General features: G+C 41.4%; 1 protein-coding gene across 1 annotated transcript in view; it reads right to left on the reverse strand.

Annotated features, from left to right (window-relative positions):
- LOC126176070 (cytochrome P450 4C1-like) overlaps positions 1-23,889 on the reverse strand; it is a 133,959-nt gene that overhangs the window by 93,516 nt on the left and 16,554 nt on the right. The window contains exons 2-3 of the mRNA XM_049923204.1: positions 18,887-19,108; positions 11,826-12,026 (exon numbers count right to left, since the gene is read on the reverse strand). Coding sequence (XP_049779161.1) covers positions 11,826-12,026; positions 18,887-19,108 — 423 coding nt within the window. The remainder of the gene's footprint in view (positions 1-11,825; positions 12,027-18,886; positions 19,109-23,889) is intronic.

Here is a 23,889-nt window from a genome sequence, read left to right on the forward strand (position 1 = left end):
GTTGACTCAGGGATCGAGACTTGGCTGCACGATCCGCTACAGCCATGCGGATAAGATGGCTGTCATCTCGACTGCTAGTGAAACGAGGCCGTTGGGATCCAGCACGGCGTTCCGTATTACAGTTCTGAACCCACCGATTCCATATTCTGCTAACTGTCATTGGATCTCGACCAACGTCAGCAGCAATATCGCGATACGTTAAATTGCAATCGCGATAGGTTACAATCCGACATTTATCAAAGTCGGAAACGTGATGGTACGCATTTCTGCTCCATATACGAGGCATTACAACAACATTTCACGAGGCAACGCCGGTCAACTGCTGTTTGTGTATGAGAAATCGGTTGGAAACGTTCCTCATGTCAGGACGTTGTAGGTGTCGCCACCGGCACCAACCTTGTGTGAATGCTCTGAAAAGGTAATCATTTGCATATGACAGCATCTTCTTCCTGTAGGTTAAATTTCGCGTCTGTAGCACGTCATCTTCGTGGTGTAGCAATTTTAATGGCCAGTAGTGTAGTAGACATCATCAAACAACTACTCCATTGCCATCCATAACCAGTATTGACCGACCTAGTGCAACAAGCCTGAAACTCCATACCGTAAACTGACATCCAGCACCTGTGCGACATAATTCATGCACGTTTCCATGCTTGAATTCAACATTCTGGCGGTTACACTGATTATTAATGCACCAAAATTTCACATCGGCTTATCTGGCGCCTACCTTAACCTGTGCTCTTGCAATGTTAATCTCTTAAATATGTTACCTAGACCAATATATTCTCGAATGTCATTACGCTGTATTAATTATTTTTCCCATTAACGTATGTGCAGCTCTATTGTCACCTAATGCCCTTATTATCTAGCACAGAGTGAAATAAAATATCTAAGGTGTTCATGAGCAGGTGGATCTATGTGCATTTCGACTGTCGCCTAATGCCCTTATTATCTAGTGCAAAGTGATATGAAATATCTAAAGGGTAGTGTTACAGGCCGTCTGCTGTTCCTTATCTATATAAACGATTTAGGAGACAATCTGAGCACCCGTCTTACGTTGTTTGCAGATGATGCCGTCGTTTATCGTCTAATAAAATCAGAATATCAAAACAAATTGCAAAGCAATTTAGAAAAGATATCTGCAGGGTGCGAAAATTGGCAGTTGACTCTAAATAATGAAAAGTATGGGGTCATCCACAGGAGTGCTAAAACGAATACTTTAGACATCGGGTACAAGATAAACCAGCCAAATCTAAAGGCCGTAAATTCAACTAAATATCTAGGAATTACAATTAAGAACAACTTAAAATGGAAGGAACACATAGGAAATGTTTTGGGGAAGATAAACTAATGATTGCGTTTTACCAGCAGAACGCTTAGAAGATGCAACACATCTGCTAAAGAGACTGCCTACAATACGCTTGACCGTTATCTTTCGGATTATCTGGTACTTACCAGATAGGATTAATGGAGTACATTCAGAAAGTACAAGAACGTTTTGCATTATCGAGAAATAGGGGAGATGGTGTAACTGACATGATACAGGATTTGGGATGGACATAATTGAAACGAAGGCATTTTTAGTTGCGGCGGAATCTTCTCACGAAATTTCAATAATCTAGTTTCTCCTCCGAACGCGAAAATATTTTGTAGACACCGACCTACATAGGGAGAAACGATCGTCGGAATAAAATATGGGGAATCAGAGTTCGCACGGAAAAATTTTGGTGTTCGTTTTTTCCACTCGCTGTTCGAGATTGGAATAACAGAGAATTATTGTGAAGGTGGTTCGCTGAACCCTCTTGCAGCCCCTTAAGTGTGATTTGCACAGTATACATGTAGAAGTAGATGAAAAGGGTTCATCAGCAGTTAGCTACACACATGTCTGAACTTTAAATGAGATACCGAACAGTTTTGATCTGCATATGGATTCAAACCCAGTACCTACTGCCAATGGTAACGAAGCAAAACCTTCGTGGCTGACCGAGAGTCTTAATCAGTACCGATCGCCTTTGCTGACTAAGCATAAAGAGACGTAGGGAATCTCACTAACAGGTCTCAAATTGAAACTAAATGACGAAATTCTTGTACTGGACTTGAACTCTCATTCAACTACTACAGTCCTTATTCATTAACTACGAAAGATATTAAATATAGCTTCATTCACAAGCGACAAAGTGTGCACTTGTTTAAAACTTGAAATGACGTGACGAAAACTTTTGTATTGGACTGGCAATCGAGCCCGGCACCTAATCGGATTGTTACTAAACCACAGTCAGATGTTAGATATGGAACTTTTTCACCAGAGTCCCAATAGGTCGAGACGTATTCTTGCTTGTTCAGACAAAATCTGCTTATTTAACAGGTTGTGGTCTGCCACCTCTGATTTATCCATATTACTGTATTTAAGCTATTGGCACTCTGTGATGAGGGAAGCAGTTGAAGGTAGTGTTTGTCGTTCAATGGTTCAAATGGCTCTGAGCACTATGGGACTCAACTGCTGTGGTCATAAATCCCCTAGAACTTAGAACTACTTAAACCTAACTAACCTAAGGACATCACACACATCCATGCCCGAGGCAGGATTCGAACCTGCGACCGTAGCGGTCGTGCGGTTCCAGACTGTAGCGCGTTTAACCGCTCGGCCACTCTGGCCGGCGTAGTCTTTGTGAAAATGACATCAATAGAGACTCCGGCTATGCACTTAGCAATGCATGGAAGCGTGTTTTTGATGAAGATAAGGCAGAGAGGAAGACTTCTCGCAGTTTATCGCCTGGCGTGAGAGATGGCGCTGCAGGCAACGCTGGAAACCGAGCGGAAACAAAATCTATGGATGTGGAGGACCATTCCGCTGTAGACAGCGTGACGTAATGCAGCTAATGACATGCTTTCCTGTGGGTACAAAAGAAGAAACGTCACCAGTTCACGACAGTCATTTTTAGCCCCTGACGACGATGATGGAGCTAATCATCGAAAATTTGGAATTTTATTCGAATTTGACGCAGGGAGCAAACAGAGAACTTTTTACGCAAGGACTCCATAGCGAGCAACATCGTAGGCAGAAAGTTATTCTTGGCTGAAAATTTACCTCATTCTATCCTTACACACATCGAAAGTGAGATGGATATAGAAGATTTTCTAGCCGTCACTTGAACAAGGCCTTCCCTTCTAGAAGTTCTCCTAGTACTAGCTGACGGAATTTCATCCACAGTATGAGGAACCCCTTCTTGAAGCTCCAGCTCTTGTACATTGTGTAGACTCTGTAACGACACCAGTATACGTCACACAGGGTAGGAATTCTTCTATTTCATTTCGTAGAAGTTATTTCGTTATTCTCTGTCATAACTTAGGAAAAATACGACAAACAGCAGGGCAGTTGTAAAAACCTGTACAATGCAAGCAGTGAGATGATAGAGCCCTGAGTAGTGATGGGGAGCTCGTGAATGAGTCGTTCAAATGAACGCTTCAGTCCAGTGAAGTGTGAACTAACCACTCAATTGCAATGAACTGGTACTTCAAACTCTCCACAGATGGCACACTCCACACATTTTTCTAGTTCACTCACTCTCTTCCCCTCTCCCTCTCCCACTACATCGTCGCCACGTCACTCATCCTCCCTTCGCTTCAGTCCTCCCTCTACTGCCTGTCGACGAATGGGGAACGATAGGTTTAGCAGTGGTTGCGGAGGTGAGGGGCGAGGGGAAGGCAGCGTCAGCTGCTTCCTACAGTGCTGACATCATTACCCGCGACTATTTGTGCAGTTAAACTTCGCGTCTACAGGTAGCCTACCGTTGGCAGCGCTTGCAGACAAATGAATATTAAAGATACAAACGAAGAGGCTGGCTATGTGAGCACGCACAGCCAACATGAAAATAAAAGGTTTGTTAATAACACTGAAAGAGGGATTTTACCCGAAATCGTACCAATGACTAAAGATGACAGTTTACGTTTTGAATCTGGAGGATTATTATTCTCAACAAAAATAAAATCTACTTCCGAATAATTACTTAACGTAGGTATATAGACTTTGTGACAGTGGTAAACATACTCGTTCTATTTTGGATTAAATTTTAAAATAAACATAAAATTGGACTGCATTTCGTTTGTAGCCCTAGTTTCCAGTCCATGAATACAACAAATAATGTTTCACTTGGTAGATAAAGACTTTTTTGGGCGCTTCATGAGAAAATGACGAGCAAGATTAAATGTAATACCTTCTTTATGTGTGACAGGCTTCTCTGTTTATCTTTCCTTTGTCCCCTTCGACCATGCTCTATCTAAGTTAACTCAAACGCTGTAAGAGCTTAAAACGTTGCATGCACGTTACTGCATAGTTCGGCCATCTGTTGGTAAAATTATGAAGTATTACGAGCTTTATTGTACGAGCGAAGCGAAGCGAGCGTAGCCGCGGCTGAGCGGCGAACTGGGCAACTTCGCCAGGCTTCCGTACTTCATGAATGAACTACTTCATTTGAACGCTTCACGGCAAAGAGTGAAATGAATGAAGTAGTTCACGGGAATGAACGAGTTCGACCCATCTCTAGCCCTGAGGACGTGTATGCCATCTAACGGCAGCAGGGTAAAGTACGGCAGCTCGCCGATGTAAGGTGCTGCCACCAGACTGCGAAGTACGCAACCAATAATCTGTAACTGTCTCCAAAATGTATAGCTGTAAATAATGGTTTTTCCTATTAATCTCTATATATTGTTAAGTAAATGTTAGTTTTGAAAGTATTATGAACCTTTTTAATTACAGCTGCAACGAATAAAGGCTTAAGTTTCAATCTAAAGGGACTTACCCGTGGAAGGGTAAGGGGAGGAATGTTGCGACAGAAAGTTCCAGAACAGGTCTGTTTGTGAGTCGGAAGGGTTGTGAAGTAGCATGTGCGATGCCCTCGTACTGAATTGTGTGGTGATTAAAAGGAGCACAATCATTGTCAAATGGCTCAGATGGACGAGAAATTATTGCTAGACATAATTCTACAGTGTGAAGCAGCTGTTTGTCAACCAAGCAGAAGTGGCAATGTTATTACGAGGGCCAGTGGGAAGACGTTGTTTGCTGTGAAGGAGGCAGACATTACGTTGCAGCTTTACACACTGTACTGGCCAAATATTACAATGGGAATTACGACTTGGAAGCCACTGTTTAAAATCTGCTAAACCACATGTCAGACATTTCAGGATTTAAGCTAGCTACCTACTTCTGCAGAGCAGATATGGATGGAGGAGGAGTTGCCAAATTTATTAAAAACTGCCATAAATTCAAGAACATTGACATCAATAAATTCTGTTCAGAGCAGCATCTAGAAGCATGTGCAACAGAAGTAGAGTTCCATAACAGATCTTATATAATAGTAACTATCAACGGAGCACCTGCAAGAAATTATAATCTATTCATAAATCATCTAGAAGCTCTTATGGGTTATTTAACAGGAAGAAACAAAGAGATTTTGATTGCTGGTGACTTTAATACAGATTTTCTAATGCAACTTCCAGTAAACATTTACTGCAGTTAGTAATGTCTTTCAATCTAACTCATAATGTAAACTTTCCAACTAGGATCACTAAATCCTCAAGGACAGCCATTGATAACATTTTTATAGACAAATCAAAGGAAGAAAATCATATCATAAAACCTGTAATAAATGGACTATCAGATCATGACATGCAACTCCTTGTTTTAGATGTAAATTCTAAGCAGATTATCAAGACTGCTAAATCTGAGTACAGGAGAGCAGTCAATCAACCAAAAATTGAGTGTTTTAGAAAACTGCTCAAAGATATGAAGTGGAAAGGTGTTTATAGTGCTCCTGACATGAATGAAAAATATAACACATTCATGAACAATGTTAGTACCATGTTTGAAAACTATTTTCCCCTAAAAGTTACTCAAATTAAACAGAAGTCTATTACAAAACCATGGATTACTCAAGGAATAAAGATTTCCTGTAAGACAAAAAGGAAAATGTATCTGTCGACCAAGAATAGCTCCAATGATGATGATTTAGATAAATACAGGGAATACTGTAAAATATTAAAAAAAGAAATTCAGACATCTAGACAAATGCACTACGAAAAGAAGACAGCAATGTCAGGGAACAAAATAAAAACAATATGGGACATAGTGAAAGAGGAGACTGGTAGAACCAGAAAGGAACAGGAGCAAATAGCTGGCTCTGAGCACTAACGACTTAACTTCTGAGGTCATCAGTCGCCTAGAACTTATAACTAATTAAACCTAACTAACCTAAGGAAATCACACACATTCATGCCCGAGGCAGGATTCGAACCTGCGACCGTAGCGGTCGCTTGGTTCCAGACTGCAGCGCCTAGAACCGCACGGCCACTCCTGCCGGCAGGAGCAAATAGCATTAAGGGTAGATGACACATTAGTAGCCGATGGGCATAGTGTGGCAAATCTATTTAACAAGTACTTAATATTCATTACTGATAGAATGGGATTGTCAGGATCAGTAAATATGTCACTCACCTCATCAAAAGAAATGACTTTCATAATAAAATCTTTAAAGACAAAGCATTCTAGTGGTTATGATGAAATATCAACCAAGTTGATTAAGGCATGTTCTTGTCAGTTTAGTACAATTCTAAGTAACTTGTGTAACCAATCAATTACAGCTGGGACATTTCCTGACTGGCTAAAATATGCAGATGTTAAGCCTCTATTCAAGAAAGGGGATAAAGAGATACCATGAAACTACAGTCCGATTTCACTTTTGCCAGCATTCTCAAAAATTTTAGAAAAAGTAATGTACAGGCAGCTTCTCAACCATCTGACCACAAATAACATATTACCAAGAACAGTTTGGATTTCTGAAGGGTTCTGATATTGAGAAGGCTATTTACACCTACAGTGAAAATGTACTTAATTCATTAAATAACACACTACAAGCAGCAGGTATTTTCTGTGATTTGTCAAAGGCATTTGATTGTGTGAACCACAACATCCTTTTAAATAAATTAGAATTCTATGGTGTCATGGGCAGCGCTGCAAAATGGTTCAAGTCATACCTTGCTAACAGGAAACAAAGGGTGTCAGTGCAAGGGACTCGTGAATTAAGTCATCAGTCATCATCAGAATGGGAAGAAATTACATGTGGTGTCCCACAAGGATCCATTTTAGGGCCATTGCTTTTTCTTGTGTACATTAATGATCTCTCATCAGTTACACTGCCAGAAGCAGAGTTCGTTTTGTTTGCAGATGACACAAGTATTGCAACAAATAGTTTGTTGAGTATAGTTCTAGAAAGATCTGCTAATGATATTTTCATGGATATTAATAAATGGTTTAAAGCCAACTCACTGACATTAAACTTCGAAAACACTCACTATATGCAATTCAGAACTTGTAAGAGGTCTCCGTCCAGCATATGTATAAAGTATGAAGAAGAGCAGATAGAAGAGGTTGACAGTCTGAAATTCCTGGGATTACAACTTGATAATAAATTCAGTTGGGAGGAGCACACCACAGAACTGCAGGAACACCTTAACAAATCTGTATTTGCAATTCGAGTGTTAGCAGACATAGGCGACATAAAAATGAAAAAGCTTGCATACTTTGCCTACATTCATTCCATAATGTCATATAGTATAATATTTTGGGGTAACTCTTCAAGTCAAACAAAAGTTTTCAGAGTCCAAAAGCGTGTAATATGTATTATTTGTGGAATACATTCACAGACGTCCTGTAGAAACCTCTTCAAAGAACTGGGTATACTAACTACTGCCTCTCAGTATATTTACTCCTTAATGAAATTTGTCATAAATAATATATCTCTTTTTCCAACAAACAGCTCAGTTCATACATACAATACCAGGAACAAAAATGATCTGCACAAGGACTTAAAAGCACTTACCTTAGTTCAAAAAGGGGTCCACCTCTCAGGAACACTCATCTTCAATAATTTGCCAGCAAACATAAAAAATTTAGTTACAAATAAAGATCAGTTTAAAAGAAGCCTGAAAGACTTACTAGTGGCCAACTCCTTCTACTCCATTGACGAATTTTTTAATAGAAACAAATGATGTATTGTATATACTCATACTATTAGTGCTGTTATTTCAGCTTTAAAAAAAGTGACATGTTCCACACCCACGAGGATCTCCTCAGCACGGATCTATGGAACGAAAAACTAATCTAATCTAATCTCATCAATCGGTAGCAAAATCTCGTCAGAGGCTGCAATACGCGGCTCAACTCAACAAAGCGACTGAAGTAATTATTTCTATGGTAAAGTTCAGTAAATTCTATTTTTCCTAGTGACGGACATATTATAAAAATCATGATTCGCCGACCTCTTGTGCAAGTTAAGTAATAAAAATTAAGTGTTTAAAAAAACAACTTTATTACAGTGTTGTTATTTCAGTACATACTTAGTGTGTTCTTTCCACATACCGTGACATTTAATCAGAAACATTTTCATATTATAAGCTGGTAATACATAGGTCTATATAACGTGATTAAAATTATTAGTGCATTATTAAGCAAAGCATCAGATTGTGTGCAAAGTACCAGCTATTTTATTACATTGGGAAGCATAATAAAAGCAGTTGCAGAAGAAGACAACAAAAGGTATTGTGTACATTTTCATTACTACAAAAAGGATTATTACCATGATGTTCAGAACATACGATTTTACTGATTCATGGCATGTGACAAACTAAATTTATGTATCAAAAAAAGTCCAGGAAAGTGTTTTTGCTAAGTTGCACTGAAGAATTATCCGTTCAAAAATTCTTCATGTTGAAAATGATCAGGAACAACAGTGTAATTACACATTTTCAGTCAGTGGTCAATTCTGTGTAAAGATAATACTGAAGAAAGATGTTTATTAGTTACAAGAAGTATACATAACACCACTACAATGGCTATGCATCTTCAATTCTCAGCAGGATCTTTTCACTCAACAAGTCTGTATTGCTTTACATAGAAGTATCTCGATTTTCAACCGATTTATTCTGTACTGATGAAAGTGTCTGTCGCTGTGGTAACGACAGTAATAAATGTGTAGGATCCATATTGTCAATATGCAGCATATGTCGGTGTTTCAAAGTGGTTATGACTTATATTGTGTGCTCTCCCCCTCCACAATTGTTTGTCAGTTTACTACACTACTGGCCATTAAAATTGCTACACCACGAAGGTGACGTGCTACAGACGCGAAATTTCACCAACAGGAAGAAGATGCTGTGATATGCAAATGATTAGCTTTTCAGGGCATTCACACAAGGTTGGTGCCGGTGGCGAAACCTACGACGTGCTGAAATGAGGAAAGTTTCTAACTGATTTCTCATACGCAAACAGCCGTTGACCGGCGTTGCCTGGTGAAACGTTGTTGTGATGCCTCGTGTAAGGAGGAGAAATGCGTACCATCACGTTTCCAAAAAAATGGTTCAAACGGCTCTGAGCACTATGGGACTTAACATCTATGGTCATCAGTCCCCTAGAACTTACAACTACTTAAACCTAACTAACCTAAGGACAGCACACAACACCCAGCCATCACGAGGCAGAGAAAATCCCTGACCCCGCCGGGAATCGAACCCGGGAACCCGGGCGTGGGAAGCAAGAACGCTACCGCACGACCACGAGATGCGGGCATCACGTTTCCGACTTTGATAAAGGTCGGATTGTAGCCTATCGCGATTGCAGTTTGTCGTATCGCGATATTGCTACTCGCGTTGGTCGAGATCCAATCACTGTTAGCAGAATATGGAATCGGTGGATTCAAGAGGGTAATACGGAACGTCGTGCTGGATACCAACGGCCTCGTATCACTAGCAGTCGAGATGACAGGCATCTTACCCGCATGGCTGTAACGGATCGTGCAGCCACGTCTCGATCCCTGAGTCAATAGATGGGGTCGTCTGCAAGACAACAACCATTTGCACAAACAGTTCGATGACGTTTGCAGCAGCATGGACTATCAGCTCGGAGACCATGGTTGCGGTTCCCTTGACGCTGCATCACAGACAGGAGCGCCTGCGACGGTGTACTCAACGACGAACCTGGGTGCACGAATGTCAAAACGTCATTTTGTCGGATGAATCCAGGTTTTGTTTACAGCATCATGATGGTCGCATCCATGTTTGGCGACATCGCGTTGAAAGCACATTGGAAGCGTGTATTCGTCATCGCCATACTGGCGTATCACGCGACGTGATGGTATGGAGCGCCATTGGTTATACATCTCGGTCACCTCTTGTTCGCACTGACGGCACTTTGAATATTGGACGTTTCAGATGTGTTACGACCCGCGGCTCTACCCTTCATTCGATCCCTGCGAAACCCTACATTTCAGCAAGATAATGCACGACCGCATGTTGTATGTCCTGTACGGACCTTTCTGGATACAGAAAATGTTCGACTCCTGCCCTGGCCAGCACATCCTCCAGATCTCTCACCAAGTGAAAACGTCTGGTCAATGGTGGCCGAGCAACTGGCTCATCACAATACGCTAGTCACTACTCTTGATGAACTGTAGTATTGCGTTGAAGCTGCATGGGCAGCTGTACCTGTACACACCATCCAAGTTCTGTTTGACTCAATGCCCAGGCGTATCAAGGCCATTATTACGGCCAGAGGTGGTTGTTCTGGGTAGTGATTTCTCAGGATCTATGCATCCAAATTACATGGAAATGTAATAACATATTAGTTCTCGTATAATATAATTTGTCCAAAGAATACCCGTTTATCATCTGCATTTCTTCTTGGTGTAGCAATTTTAATGGCCAGTAGTGTGTATCGATTCCAATTATTCAAAATTAAAGATTGTGTGGTAAGAGCTTGGCTCTGCAGTCCTTAGAGCGATCAGTGAAATCAACTCTGAGGTCTTACTGCATGCAGAATAATCACGAGTCCCTTCGCCAAGCACGGTAATTTATAGGTGAAAACCGGATGCATATAAGGGTAGAACTTGGTGGGGTAACGCAACTTCCAACTTCTACAACGATCTTCTCAAATGAATGTTTCTCTCACAAGCGTTGGTGGGGTAAACCAAGGTTCTAGCATCAGGTAACTGCTTCTCAGCACAAAGTTAGCATGCTGCGTCCTCATTTGCATCTGCTGATCTGTAGATGTAGTGCATGCCCATCATTTCAGACACTGAATACAGCATTGTGACATGTCATGATATAACTTATTCTTAAGAGAACAAACTACGATGAGACAAAACAAAACAAATGCCACGACAACTGTAAACAAGAAAGTGAGAAAAACAACGCATTTGAGGTAAATTGCACACCAGGAGTCAACGAAGGAAATTCGTTTCACACCTCCCCAAGAAGGAGAAGGATTTTTCGACCAATAATCATATGAATTTTTTGTATTGTTTTGAATTCCAGAATCAATTCCTAAAGTTTCGGATACATATTTTATACACCCTGTACAGCATTTAGCTTCAAACGATGATTGTACACAAGTATCTAAAGACTGTTTGCTGCTAGTCTGGTGGAAGAACAGTTTGGATTTCGTGAATAATTTCAGAACAAACGAGACTATATCGGCCTTACAAGTCGTCATACTAGATCTGTCGAAGAAAAACACATTCCCATATTTATGGTACATCGTTTGTTCATTTCGAAACACGTTCTAAACAAAAAGGAGGGCAGAAGGTTATCAATAACTTGTACATGAAACGGCAGTCATAGCAGGTGAAGGACATAGCAGTAGATCAGTAACAGAGAATGTAGTAAGAGACGACTTTCGCGCAGATCGCTGGACTTGGTGCATCTAATGAAAAGAAAATAAAGGGTTTGTACAACATCTATAACTGTAAGTTACGCTGATAAGTGATTGTAGTGCATACCTTAACAATGGCATCTATGACCGTGAGCTGGGAGAGGTCAGACACAGTGGCTGGCCTGAGGTAGTCGCCTCCGGAGCCGAACACGCCGTCCAGCTGCCTCTGCGCCGCGTCCTGCCACTCTGGGTGCAGCCCGAGCAGCGCCAGGGTGAAGCCCATGGAGGCTGCGGTCGTCTCCACGCCACTCAGGGCGAGCGTGCGTATCTGAGGCAACAAGCCGCAACACAGCTGGTGGAAATTCTAAAATATTAGAATATCTAGAGAATGTGCACCACAGGATTGGTTACCGTGAATGACACGAAAACACATTCATTAAGAGAGGACTCCGTAAAGAGGTTGTGAGGATCAGTTCTGGGATGACAAAACACTTAACACATTTTCTGACCGCCTTTCAAGGTAAAGGTTAAGATGTGGCCAGTAGAAGATACTCTTTCAAACATCTACATGTACATCTATACTCTGAAAACCACCGTGAGGTGCATAGCTGGGCGCATGTTCCATTGTACCAGTTTTAAGGTTTCTTCTGTACCATCCACGTATGGAGTGCAGGAAGAATGATTGTTTCGATGCCTCTGTGCATGCATTAATTAATCTTATCTTCATGATCCCGATGTGAGTGATACGTACGGGGTTGTATTATAGTCCTAGAGAAACCATTAAAAACCGGTTCTTGAAAGTTTGTTAACAGACTTTCTCGGGATAATTTACGTATATTTTCAAGAATCTTCCTGTTCATTTCCTTCACTATATCTGTGACACTCTCTCGTGGGTTAAACATGTGACCATTCGTGCTGCTCTTCTCTGTATATGTTCAATATCCCTCTCAGTCGTACATGGTACAGATCCCACACACTTGAGTAATATTCTAGAAATGATCACAGGTGTGATTTATGAGCAATCTCCTCTGTAGAGTGCTTGCACTTTCTCGGTATTCTAGAAATAAATGGGATATGCAGCATTCTTTGTGAGTGTTGGTACTTTTGTACCGGTCAGTTGAAACATAAGGTTGCTGGCCACACCACAGGACTTTGACAGTTCCAGGGTGGGAGTTTTTTCTAGCATCTACCTTGGGACTTAGTGTTTCCCTAAAATGTCTAAAGTGGTCTGTGTCCGGAACCTGCTTCTCTCACGTAGAGACAGGCGTATTCCAGTTCCCATTGGAAATTAGTTGGGTCAAATGGCTCTCAGCACTATGGGACTTAACTTCTGAGGTCATCAGTCCCCTAGAACTTAGAACTACTTAAACCTAACTAACCTAAGGCCATCACACGCATCCATGCCCGAGGCAGGATTCGAACCTGCGACGTAGCGGTCGCGCGGCTCCAGACTGTAGCGCCTAGAACCGCTCGGCCACTCCGGCTGGCTGGAAATTAGTGTGTGGAAAGTCCTGGTAGCGAGCAGCAGCTGTAATTGGGAGTACGGGAGCAGGAAATGAGCAGTGGAAGTGTGTGAATTCCGCTCCTGCGGCTAAGTGCCTGAAAGCCCTGAATGTTGTAACAATTTCCGCGCAGCTTCTTGCAGGCCATGAAGTAAATACGTCAGCTAGCGTAGGAGGCCCGTCGTGGGTACTATGGTGAGAAGACCGTGTTTAGACGTCTTCAGCATTTGCAAAGTCCATAATTAGTGAACTTTAATGATCAACAAAGTTGTTTTCCCAGTTCATAAAGCATACAAGAATATAAACAGTCATTCCTATGTGTGGCATTCTCTAGAGTTCTAGGTGAGTGTCAGACTTTAGTGGGTGTGCACGAGCTTGGCGGGTAGCGTCCATATATCTGACCATAGAGCCATTAGGTGGCTGGTATTGGTGATTAATGGACGTTGTGGGGTGTAACTGTTGGTCGAGTCTTCAGACCAAAGTCTCGTTTGGTGCAGCTCTCCGTGTTACTCTACCCTGTGCAAGCCTCTCCATTTCCAAATAAATACTGAAACCTCTCTGAATCTGCTTACTGTATCCAACTCTTGGCCTCCTTCTACGATTTTTACCCCCTCACACTAAATTGGTGATCCCCTGATGTCTCAGAATGCGTACTATGAACCAATCCCTTCTTCTCGTCAGGTTTCGCCACAAATTTCTTTTCTCCCCAATTCCATTCAGTACTTTCTCGTAGGTTACGTGATTTACCCACCTAATCTTCAGCATTCTTCTACAGCACCAAATTTCAAAAGCTTATGTTCTCTTTTTCTCTACACTGTTTATTGTCCGTGTTTCACTTCCATACATGGCACACTGTATAGAAGTACTTTCAGAAAGAGTTCCCTTGGGGCTGGTGATGAGCACCTGTGTTCGATAGATCTGTGACATTCGAATTTTTGATCATGTTTCACCGCCTAGAGCACGGATGTTCTCGGAATGTGCAAAGAGCGCAGAGACCTTCACTGGCACTCATTTATATTCAATTCATATACTCTTGTGGATTAATTCAATACTCTATAAGAAAAAAAAACTTCGTCCCACCACGGAGGAATTATCCGAATGGGATGGAAATCAGTAGATGTGATGTACCTTTGTACACAAACGATTACAGTTTGAGAAAATTTAGATCGTTTATTTAAAATAAAGAGATCCGTGAATTGAGAAAATCAAGAACGCGTTGGTTCTCCTTTGGTCATCAGGCAAGCAGTTTTTTGGTACGGCAGTGATTGATAAAGTTGTAGGATATCTTCCTGAGGGATAGCGACCCAAATTCTTTTCGACTGGAACGTTAGATCGTCAAAATCTGGAGATGGTTGGAGGGTCTTGCGCATAATGCTACTAATTTTCTGAATTGGGGGAGGTGCAGCGACCTTGCTGACCACAGTGTAGTATGGCTAGCGCAAAGACAAGCAGTAAAATCTGTCGTCGTGTACGAGCGGGAGCTATCAAATGGCTCTGAGCACTATGGGACTTAACATCTGTGATCATCAGTCCCGTAGAACTTAGAACTACTTAAACCTAACTAACCTAAGGACATCACACACATCCATGCCCGAGGCAGGATTCGAACCTGCGACTGGAGCGGTCACGCGGTTCCAGAGTAAAGCGCCAGAACCGCACGGCCACACCGGCCGGCGGGCGTTATCTTACTGAAATGTGAAACGCGTACGTTTCATAGGCAGCGATGGCGAGCCACAGAATCTCTGACCAGAGAGCATGTAGTCAGTTTGTTGCGAGTTAGCAGTTGCATGTGGGGAGTCGGTAGTTGCAGTTGCGAGATGTACTCGGTCGGAGTCGGCGGGCGTCGACAGGGCTCTTTGGTCAAGATTCAGGATGAGGTGTAATTATTAAATAAGATAATGAAGCAGCTTTGCGCACATCTGATAATGTAATGTAAATTAACTGTAACTAATTTGTTCAAGAATCGCCCCCATAATAATTTTGTTTTTAAACCAACCATTTTTAACAAAGAATCCTTTTTGAAATAATATTTCCCTTGCATTTCCTTAAAGAAAAGCTTCCCTTAAATTAAAAAAAAATTATATTTGCGATGCATTTCCTCCAAGCTATGGCGAAAAATAAGAGCAGATCCAGTTTTACTGAGGTAAGAATTTGAGTTTAATCAGGGCCTAAAGATCGACATTTCGGTCTATTTGCATTTTTGATTGTCATTGAGATTTCATTATCATTGAATTGTCTTACATTTTTGTGGGCAGCTTACACATGGCTCAGATTGCTAGTTCTAATTTAATTGTCATTGTCAATAAATTATTTTATTTGTTGGTAGGTTACAATAGGTTCAATTCTCGTTAACATTTAAATATTGTCTTTCAAAATTCTCCAGGAGGTTACACTTGGCTCCATTTAATATTAAATAGTTGTCATTAAAATTTTGTGGGGAAGTTACACTATTGTCATTTTTCTTTTACATTTTTGCGGGGAGGTTACAAATGCAAGCCCAGGACTGTTTGCCATGGACTGCAACAAAACTCGATGTACAGTATCGTCGACGTACCGCTGTGCTGTAAGGGTTCCGCGGATGACAACCAAAAGATTTCTGCTATGACAGGAAATGGAGCTCCACTTGTGGTTGCCTGACCTTATTGTGGGCGACAGATTAGTATCCCCCGCTGTCCAGAGCGTGTCCAGACACGTCTTTGCTGGCCATCGGGGACAGTTCGAATCGGGATTCATCACTGAAGACAACTCTACTCCACTCAATGAAATTTCAGACTGAAGACGTGTCTGGAGGCTCGCCTCACACTGGTGGGATACTAATCTGACTGTTTCCCGCCATACGGCCCGATATCCAGGAGTGATGGTCTGCAGTGTCATTTCGTTTCACAGCGGGACCCCATTGGTTGTCGTCCAAGGCAGCCTTACAGTGATATTCTACGCTCCGTTTCGTTGCCCTTCGTGGCAAGCCATCCTGGGCTCACATTTCGACAAGATAATGCCCACCCGCAGACGGCGGGAGTTTCTACAGCTTGTCTTCGTGCTTGCCAGATCCTGTCTTGGCTAGGCAGTGCCCTCCAACCATTTCGGGATTTTGACGATCTAACTCGCCAGTTGGACAGAACTTGGGACGATATGCCTCAGCAGGGCCGGCCGCGTGGCCGAGCGGTTCTAGGCGCTTCAGTCCTGAACCGCGCTGCTGCTACGGTCGCAGGTTCGAATCCTGCATTGGGCATGGATGTGTGTGATGTCCTTAGGTTTAAGTAGTTCTAAGTCTAAGGGACTGATGACCTCAGATGTTAAGGGGCTCCGAAAAGGCCCAAAATCATGAAAAGTTCAATTTTTACTTTTTTGCGTTTTCTGAATCTGCAGACTATTACCTTTAAATAGATATATAATTTATTCAATTCCGAAGACTACAACTATTTTTAAATTTTTTTTGAAATGTGTTCTACATGGGCGTGACCCACTGTGGCGCTGTTAAACTGCTGTCAAATGGTGTTATTATTAACGTCCGTGTTCATCAGGTACATTCTAGTGATGTGAGATAAAGTATGTGTTGTGGCTAACCTATTTTCAGAGACTTAGCAGCACCTGAACTGTTGAGAAAGTGTATTCACTGAAAAACTCAAAACCCCAATGAAAGTGTAAATAGTGTTATATGGTCGAGAATCCCCAAGACTGTATTCGTTGGAATAGAAACACTTCACTTTGGTGTGTATGATGCTGTTGCGACTTTCAATGATGGCAACATTGTAAGGTGCAAGGTATTTAGAAATATGGGAATGAAGATAGGTTCTAACATGGTACGAGCGATGCTTGCTTTAGACAAGGAACGCCTTCGGGCTGCAGACAAGGCTGTAAAGAGTCTAGAAATACAAGCAAGAGTAAACAGGAGGAGGAACAAGAGGAAGCTGGAGGAGGAGTTTGCAGAGGATGAAGATAATCCATCCTATGGACCTGGAATGCACTAAAAAGTTAATTCAATCTTTGTCGCTCGATTCCCAAAACTTTTATTTTCTCATACTAATTACATGTTTTCTAACGATCTTCCAAACATATTTGTTTCAAACTTTCAGTAAATGTTACACAGTACCTTCTGCATAATTTAACACAGCCTTTTTCCAAAAAACTGTATATTTTTGAATATATAAATAAAAAATTGCAAAAAATGTTGTGAATTTTCATTACAATTGAAAAAAATCATCTTTAATAACTGAACTAAAATTTTGTAAAATCCCTGTGTTAAGTTGTAGCCCAAATTCCAATAAATAATCTGTAAATAGTTCCACTTCCTACCTCAAATACTTTGTGAGGAAAGATGTAATTTATAAGCGTTATTTTAACATTGCAAGTATAGGGCGTTCCGGAGCCCCTTAAGTCCGATAGTGCTTAGAGCCATTTGAACGTCAGGAGGAAATCCAGCAATTCTATAAGGCAGTGCAAAGAAGTCCAATAACTGCTTGAATAAGGACCAGAGATTGAAGAACACGTTATTAACTTGCTCGCATAGTGAAGCTCCTCCTCTTGAACAAATCATCAAATCATTCTGAAAGTGTAATGTACATCACATCCACCAATTTCTGTCTCATTTGGTTAAGTCCTTCGTGGTGCGTCGTTTTTTTCGTGTTAGACAGTGTCTGCAGCAGTGCATCAGAGTTGCAATACTGCAGTGGAATAAGGAAATATATTCTCCAGAAGCGGGACAAATGTTTGTCAATTACACCACCGTGATGGGAAATAGTAAGTTGGTCCTCACGTATTATTCTCTGCCAGCTCACTAACATACAACATGAACATCTGAGATCCCTGCCGGCCGGAGTGGCCGTGCGGTTCTAGGCGCTACAGTCTGGAGCCGGGCGACCGCTACAGTCACATGTTCGAATCCTGCCTGGGGCATGGATGTGTGTGATGTCCTTCGGTTAGTTAGGTTTAATTAGTCTAAGTTCTAGGCGACTGATGACCTCAGAAGTTAAGTCGCATAGTGCTCAGAGCCATTTGAACCATTTGAGATCTCTTAAACTTTCTTTGGTACACCTGAAGTTTCTTGTACAAGTGTAGAGGTAAATTGTGTTTATGCTGACACAAGACATATACGGCGTGTTTACGCGAATGGACAGATGCACATCTTCAGACAAAAGGAAACTGACAGTAATTTGTTGAGATATGAATGTAGATTTCTTAAAAGATTCTGACAGAAAAAATTGACTCGAGTCATTATTTGGCTGTTTCAATCTGATTTCAGTAATGAATTTTTCAACTAGCGTGTAGAAAGATAGCATTGCTCTAACCGGTATCATTTCTATAGTCGCCGTTCAAACTTTAAAAATAAAACATGTGTATTCAGCATTTAATGGATTGTCTGCATATGGCGCACAGTTAACAGAAGAAAAACAATGTAGCACCTTACAGCTGTGAGTTGTGTTCATACGAAGGTATAAGGTTTATTAAACAGATCAGGATAAAATGCTTCAACAAAAAGGAACTGATATGGGATGGAGTATGTATAGCAGAACATGCTGATGAGAAATTCAATAAAATTCGTAGCAAATTTGTGTCAAGTAGTAGCTGACGAAATATACCCAAAAGAGTAGTAGAAAAATTTAATTATTTCGTTCCACTGAAATTCATGTCAGTTACAGTTAGCTATAGATGGAAATATTGATGAAAGTAATAAAAAACGAATACCCACCTCATTGTATATTTCTTCTTCAGTCATATGCTGGCCAGGCTTCTGCTCTGAGAGGAAGTGGACCAAAGGAGTTACGCCATCAGCCTTCATGTTTTCTCTTGCAATGGCGACGCCACGCTTCACGAGGCTCCTGAACTCCGCGATGTGCCTCTTCACTGCCCGGCCTTCTGCACTCAGCCACATGGCGCCAGTAATCGTCTTCCAGGGTCGGACAATTATTGCCTGTCAAATACACATCATCATCAGCAGTAAGAGCTGAGTGTCTATGTCTTATGTATAAAAAAAGTTTTTAAGGGCCTCCGAAACGCCCTATACTTGCAATGTTAAAATAACGCTTATAAATTACATCTTTCCTCACAAAGTATTTGAGGTAGGAAGTTGAACTTTTTACAAATTATTTATTGGAATATGGGCTAAAACTTAACACAGGGATTTTACAAAATTTTAGTTCAGTTATTAAAGATGATTTTTTTTCAATTGTAATAAAAATTCACAACATTTTTTTGCAATTTTTTATTTATATATTCAAAAATATACAGTTTTTTGGAAAAAGGCTGTGTTAAATTATGCAGAAGGTACTGTGTAACATTTACTGAAAGTTTGAAACAAATATGTTTGGAAGATCCTTGGAAAACATGTAATTAGTATGAGAAAATAAAAGTTTTGGGAATCGAGCGACAAAGATTGGATTAACTTTTTAGTGCATTCCAGGTCCATAGGATGGATTATCTTCATCCTCTGCAAACTCCTCCTCCAGCTTCCTCTTGTTCCTCCTCCTGTTTACTCTTGCTTGTATTTCTAGACTCTTTACAGCCCTGTCTGCAGCCCGAAGGCGTTCCTTGTCTAAAGCAAGCATCGCTCGTACCATGTTAGAATGTTATTATTTACAGTAATAACACATACCTTTGGCTTTCCAACATTTCTCCTTTTCTTAAAAGCCTTCAGAGGATTTCTAATAACTTTACTTTTACTCATTATTATACTTCAACAAAACAGAGACTCAAGAAACAGAATTAATTACGAATATTTTCGAGATAATGACAGAGTAAATAAACATGAAACAATCGACAATCACACCAGCGATATATATTGAACCATCACAGGTTAGCCACAACACATACTTTATCTCACATCACTAAAATGTACCTGATGAACACGGACGTTAATAATAACACCATTTGACAGCAGTTTAACAGCGCCACAGTGGGTCACGCCCATGTAGAACACATTTCAAAAAAAAATTAAAAATAGTTGTAGTCTTCGGAATTGAATAAATTGTATATCTATTAAAAGGTAATAGTCTGAAGATTCAGAAAACGCAAAAAAGCAAAAATTGAAGTTTTCATGATTTTGAGCCTTTCCGGAGCCCCTTAATCAAACTAACAGTTACATTACGGCCTTTTATACAACGTCCTCCGATTTTTGCATTCCATCCACGTGTAATCTTTGCTTAGATTGCAGTAACAACCCTTTTCAGTACGTAATATTTAATGCATTAGACTGTAAAGAAATGTCCATTCCTTTCAGTTGTGAAACTGTGTAACTGGCCTAATAATAGAATGTTGTTGGTGTATTTTAGTCCTCAGTTCAAAGGCAGGTTTGCTGCAGCTCTCGACTCTGGTCCGACTTGAGCAAGTCTTTCCATCACTACATACGTACTGCATGCTACATCCATTTGAATCTGTATACTGTATCCAAGCCTGGGACACGATCAAAAATTTATACTCCACTCTAACACTCCTCCCCATACACATACAGGGTGTTTCAAAAATGACCGGTATATTTGAAACGGCAATAAAAACTAAACGAGCAGCGATAGAAATACACCGTTTGTTGCAATATGCTTGGGACAACAGTACATTTTCAGGCGGACAAACTTTCGAAATTACAGTAGTTACAATTTTCAACAACAGATGGCGCTGCAAGTGATGTGAAAGATATAGAAGACAACGCAGTCTGTGGGTGCGCCATTCTGTACATCGTGTTTCTGCTGTAAGCATGTGCTGTTCATAACGTGCAAGTGTGCTGTGGACAACATGGTTTATTCCTTAGAACAGAGGATTTTTCTGGTGTTGGAATTCCACCGCCTAGAACACAGTGTTGTTGCAACAAGATGAAGTTTTCAACGGAGGTTTAATGAAACCAAAGGACCGAAAAGCGATACAATAAAGGATCTGTTTGAAAAATGTCATCGGACTGGGAACGTGACGGATGAACGTGCTGGAAAGGTAGGGCGACCGCGTACGGCAACCACAGAGGGCAACGCGCAGGTAGTGCAGCAGGTGATCCGACAGAGGCCTCGGGTTTCCGTTCGCCGTGTTGCAGCTGCGGTCCAAATGACGCCAAAGTCCACGTATCGTCTCATGCGCCAGAGTTTACACCTCTATCCGTATAAAATTCAAACGCGGCAACCCCTCAGCGCCGCTACCATTGCTGCACGAGAGACATTCGCTAACGATATAGTGCACAGGATTGATGACGGCGATATGCATGTGGGCAGCATTTGGTTTACTGACGAAGCTTATTTTTACCTGGACGGCTTCGTCAATAAACAGAACTGGCGCATATGGGGAACCGAAAAGCCCCATGTTGCAGTCCCATCGTCCCTGCATCCTCAAAAAGTACTGGTCTGGGCCGCCATTTCTTCCAAAGGATTCATTGGCCCATTTTTCAGATCCGAAACGATTACTGCATCACGCTATCTGGACATTCTTCGTGAATTTGTGGCGGTACAAACTGCCTTAGACGACACTGCAAACACCTCGTGGTTTATGCAAGATGGTGCCCGGCCACATCGCACGGCCGACGTCTTTAATTTCCTGAATGAATATTTCGATGATCGTGTGATTGCTTTGGGCTATCCGAAACATACAGGAGGCGGCGTGGATTGGCCTCCCTATTCGCCAGGCATGAACCCCTGTGACTTCTTTCTGTGGGGACACTTGAAAGACCAGGTGTACCGCCAGAATCCAGAAACAATTGAACAGCTGAAGCAGTACATCTCATCTGCATGTGAAGCCATTCCGTCAGACACGTTGTCAAAGGTTTCGGGTAATTTCATTCAGAGACTACGCCATATTATTGCTACGCATGGTGGATATGTGGAAAATATCGTACTATAGAGTTTCCCAGACCGCAGCGCCATCTGTTGTTGACAATTGTAACTACTGTAATTTCGAAAGTTTGTCTGCCTGAAAATGTACTGTTGTCCCAAGCATATTGCAACAAACGGTGTATTTCTATTGCTGCTCGTTTAGTTTTTATTACCGTTTCAAATATACCGGTCATTTTTGAAACACCCTGTACTTTCCCTACTATTAGGTAATTATGTATTTCTTAGTGTCTCCTTCACTGAAGGGCCAAAAAAACTGGTGTAGGGATACGTATTCAAATACAGAGATATGTAAACTGGAGGCCTCGCGGTTAGAGGCGCCATGTCAGCCCCTCTCGCCGGAGGTTCGAGTCCTTCCTCAGGCGTGGGTGTGAGTGTTGTCCTTAGTTTAAGTACTGTGTTAGACTAGGGACCCATAACCTCAGCAGTTTGGTCCTTTAGGAATTCACACACATTTGAACATTTGTAAACAGGGAGAATACGGCGCTGCGGTCGACAACGGCTATATAAGGTAACAAGTGTCTGGCGCACCTGTTAGATCGCTTACTGCTGCTACAATGACAAGTTATCAACATTTAAGTGACTTTGAACGTGGTGTTATAGTCGGCGCTCGAGTGATGGGACACAGCATCTCCGAGGCAGCAATGAAGTTGAAACGTCCCCTTTGAACAATTATACATGACTGTGCTTAAACTGACACACAATATTTTTAGCGCAACGCAATCTGAATTTCAAAAAATCCCTACAAAAGAATGGCCCTGACTAACATTAACCTGTACCCTTCACAAATCACTTACCTCACCAAAAATCTTCGTTACTCGAACTACTGCAATACAGCGAGCGCCACTACTGCCAGCTAAATAAAAGATTCAAACTACTGAAGGCACTAACTACTGATAGGCATAGTTAGCAAATGAAAGATTTTAATAGAGAACAAACAATGTATTTACCTTAATAGTGTTGAAAAAGCATAATATACATAGCAGTTTATGACATCCAGTCTTACAAATTTCAAAACTCCGCCATCTTTCTCCCCACATCCACCACTGCTGGCGGCTCACCTCCAACTGCTCAACGCTACGCTCTGTTCACATCCAGCTGCCCAACACTACAATGGCAGACAACAATGCAAACTAGCCACAGACTGCACACAGCACAGCCAGTGATTTTCGTACAGAGCGCTACGTAACGTTGCCAATAAGAAAACATAAACAGCCTACTTACATAGGAAATCCACTACTTCCGTGTGCATTTTCTTTTACTGCTCAGACTTTGAGAAAAACACTGCAATTTTACTCTAATGAACAATCTGAACTGTCTTTATGGACTGTGAAAACATTTTAGATTTTGACCAACATTGTATCAATAAGTGTGTGCATTTGATTTCTTTGATATTGTAATTATGAAAATTTTTTTCAAATCTGTATTGGCCACTGCCCAAAACAATCTATAAATTTTTTTGTGGGGAGCATGGGGGCTATGTAAGTAGGCTGTTTATGTTTTCTTATTGGCAACGTTACGTAGCGCTCTGTACGAAAATCACTGGCTGTGCTGTGTGCAGTCTGTGGCTAGTTTGCATTGTTGTCTGACATTGTAGTGTTGGGCAGCTGGATGTGAACAGCGCATAGCGTTGCGCAGTTGGAGGTGAGCCGCCAGCAGTGCTGGATGTGGGGAGAGAGATGGCGGAGTTTTGAAATTTGTAAGACTGGATGTCATAAACTGCTATGTATATTATGCTTTTTCAACACTATTAAGGTAAATACATTGTTTGTTCTCTATTAAAATCTTTCATTTGCTAACTATGCCTATCAGTAGTTACTGCCTTCAGTAGTCTGAATCTTTTATTTAGCTGGCAGTAGTGGCGCTCGCTGTATTGCAGTAGTTCGAGTAA

This window comes from Schistocerca cancellata, chromosome 3 (genome assembly GCF_023864275.1).
Source record: "Schistocerca cancellata isolate TAMUIC-IGC-003103 chromosome 3, iqSchCanc2.1, whole genome shotgun sequence".
Lineage (NCBI taxonomy): Eukaryota > Metazoa > Arthropoda > Insecta > Orthoptera > Acrididae > Schistocerca > Schistocerca cancellata.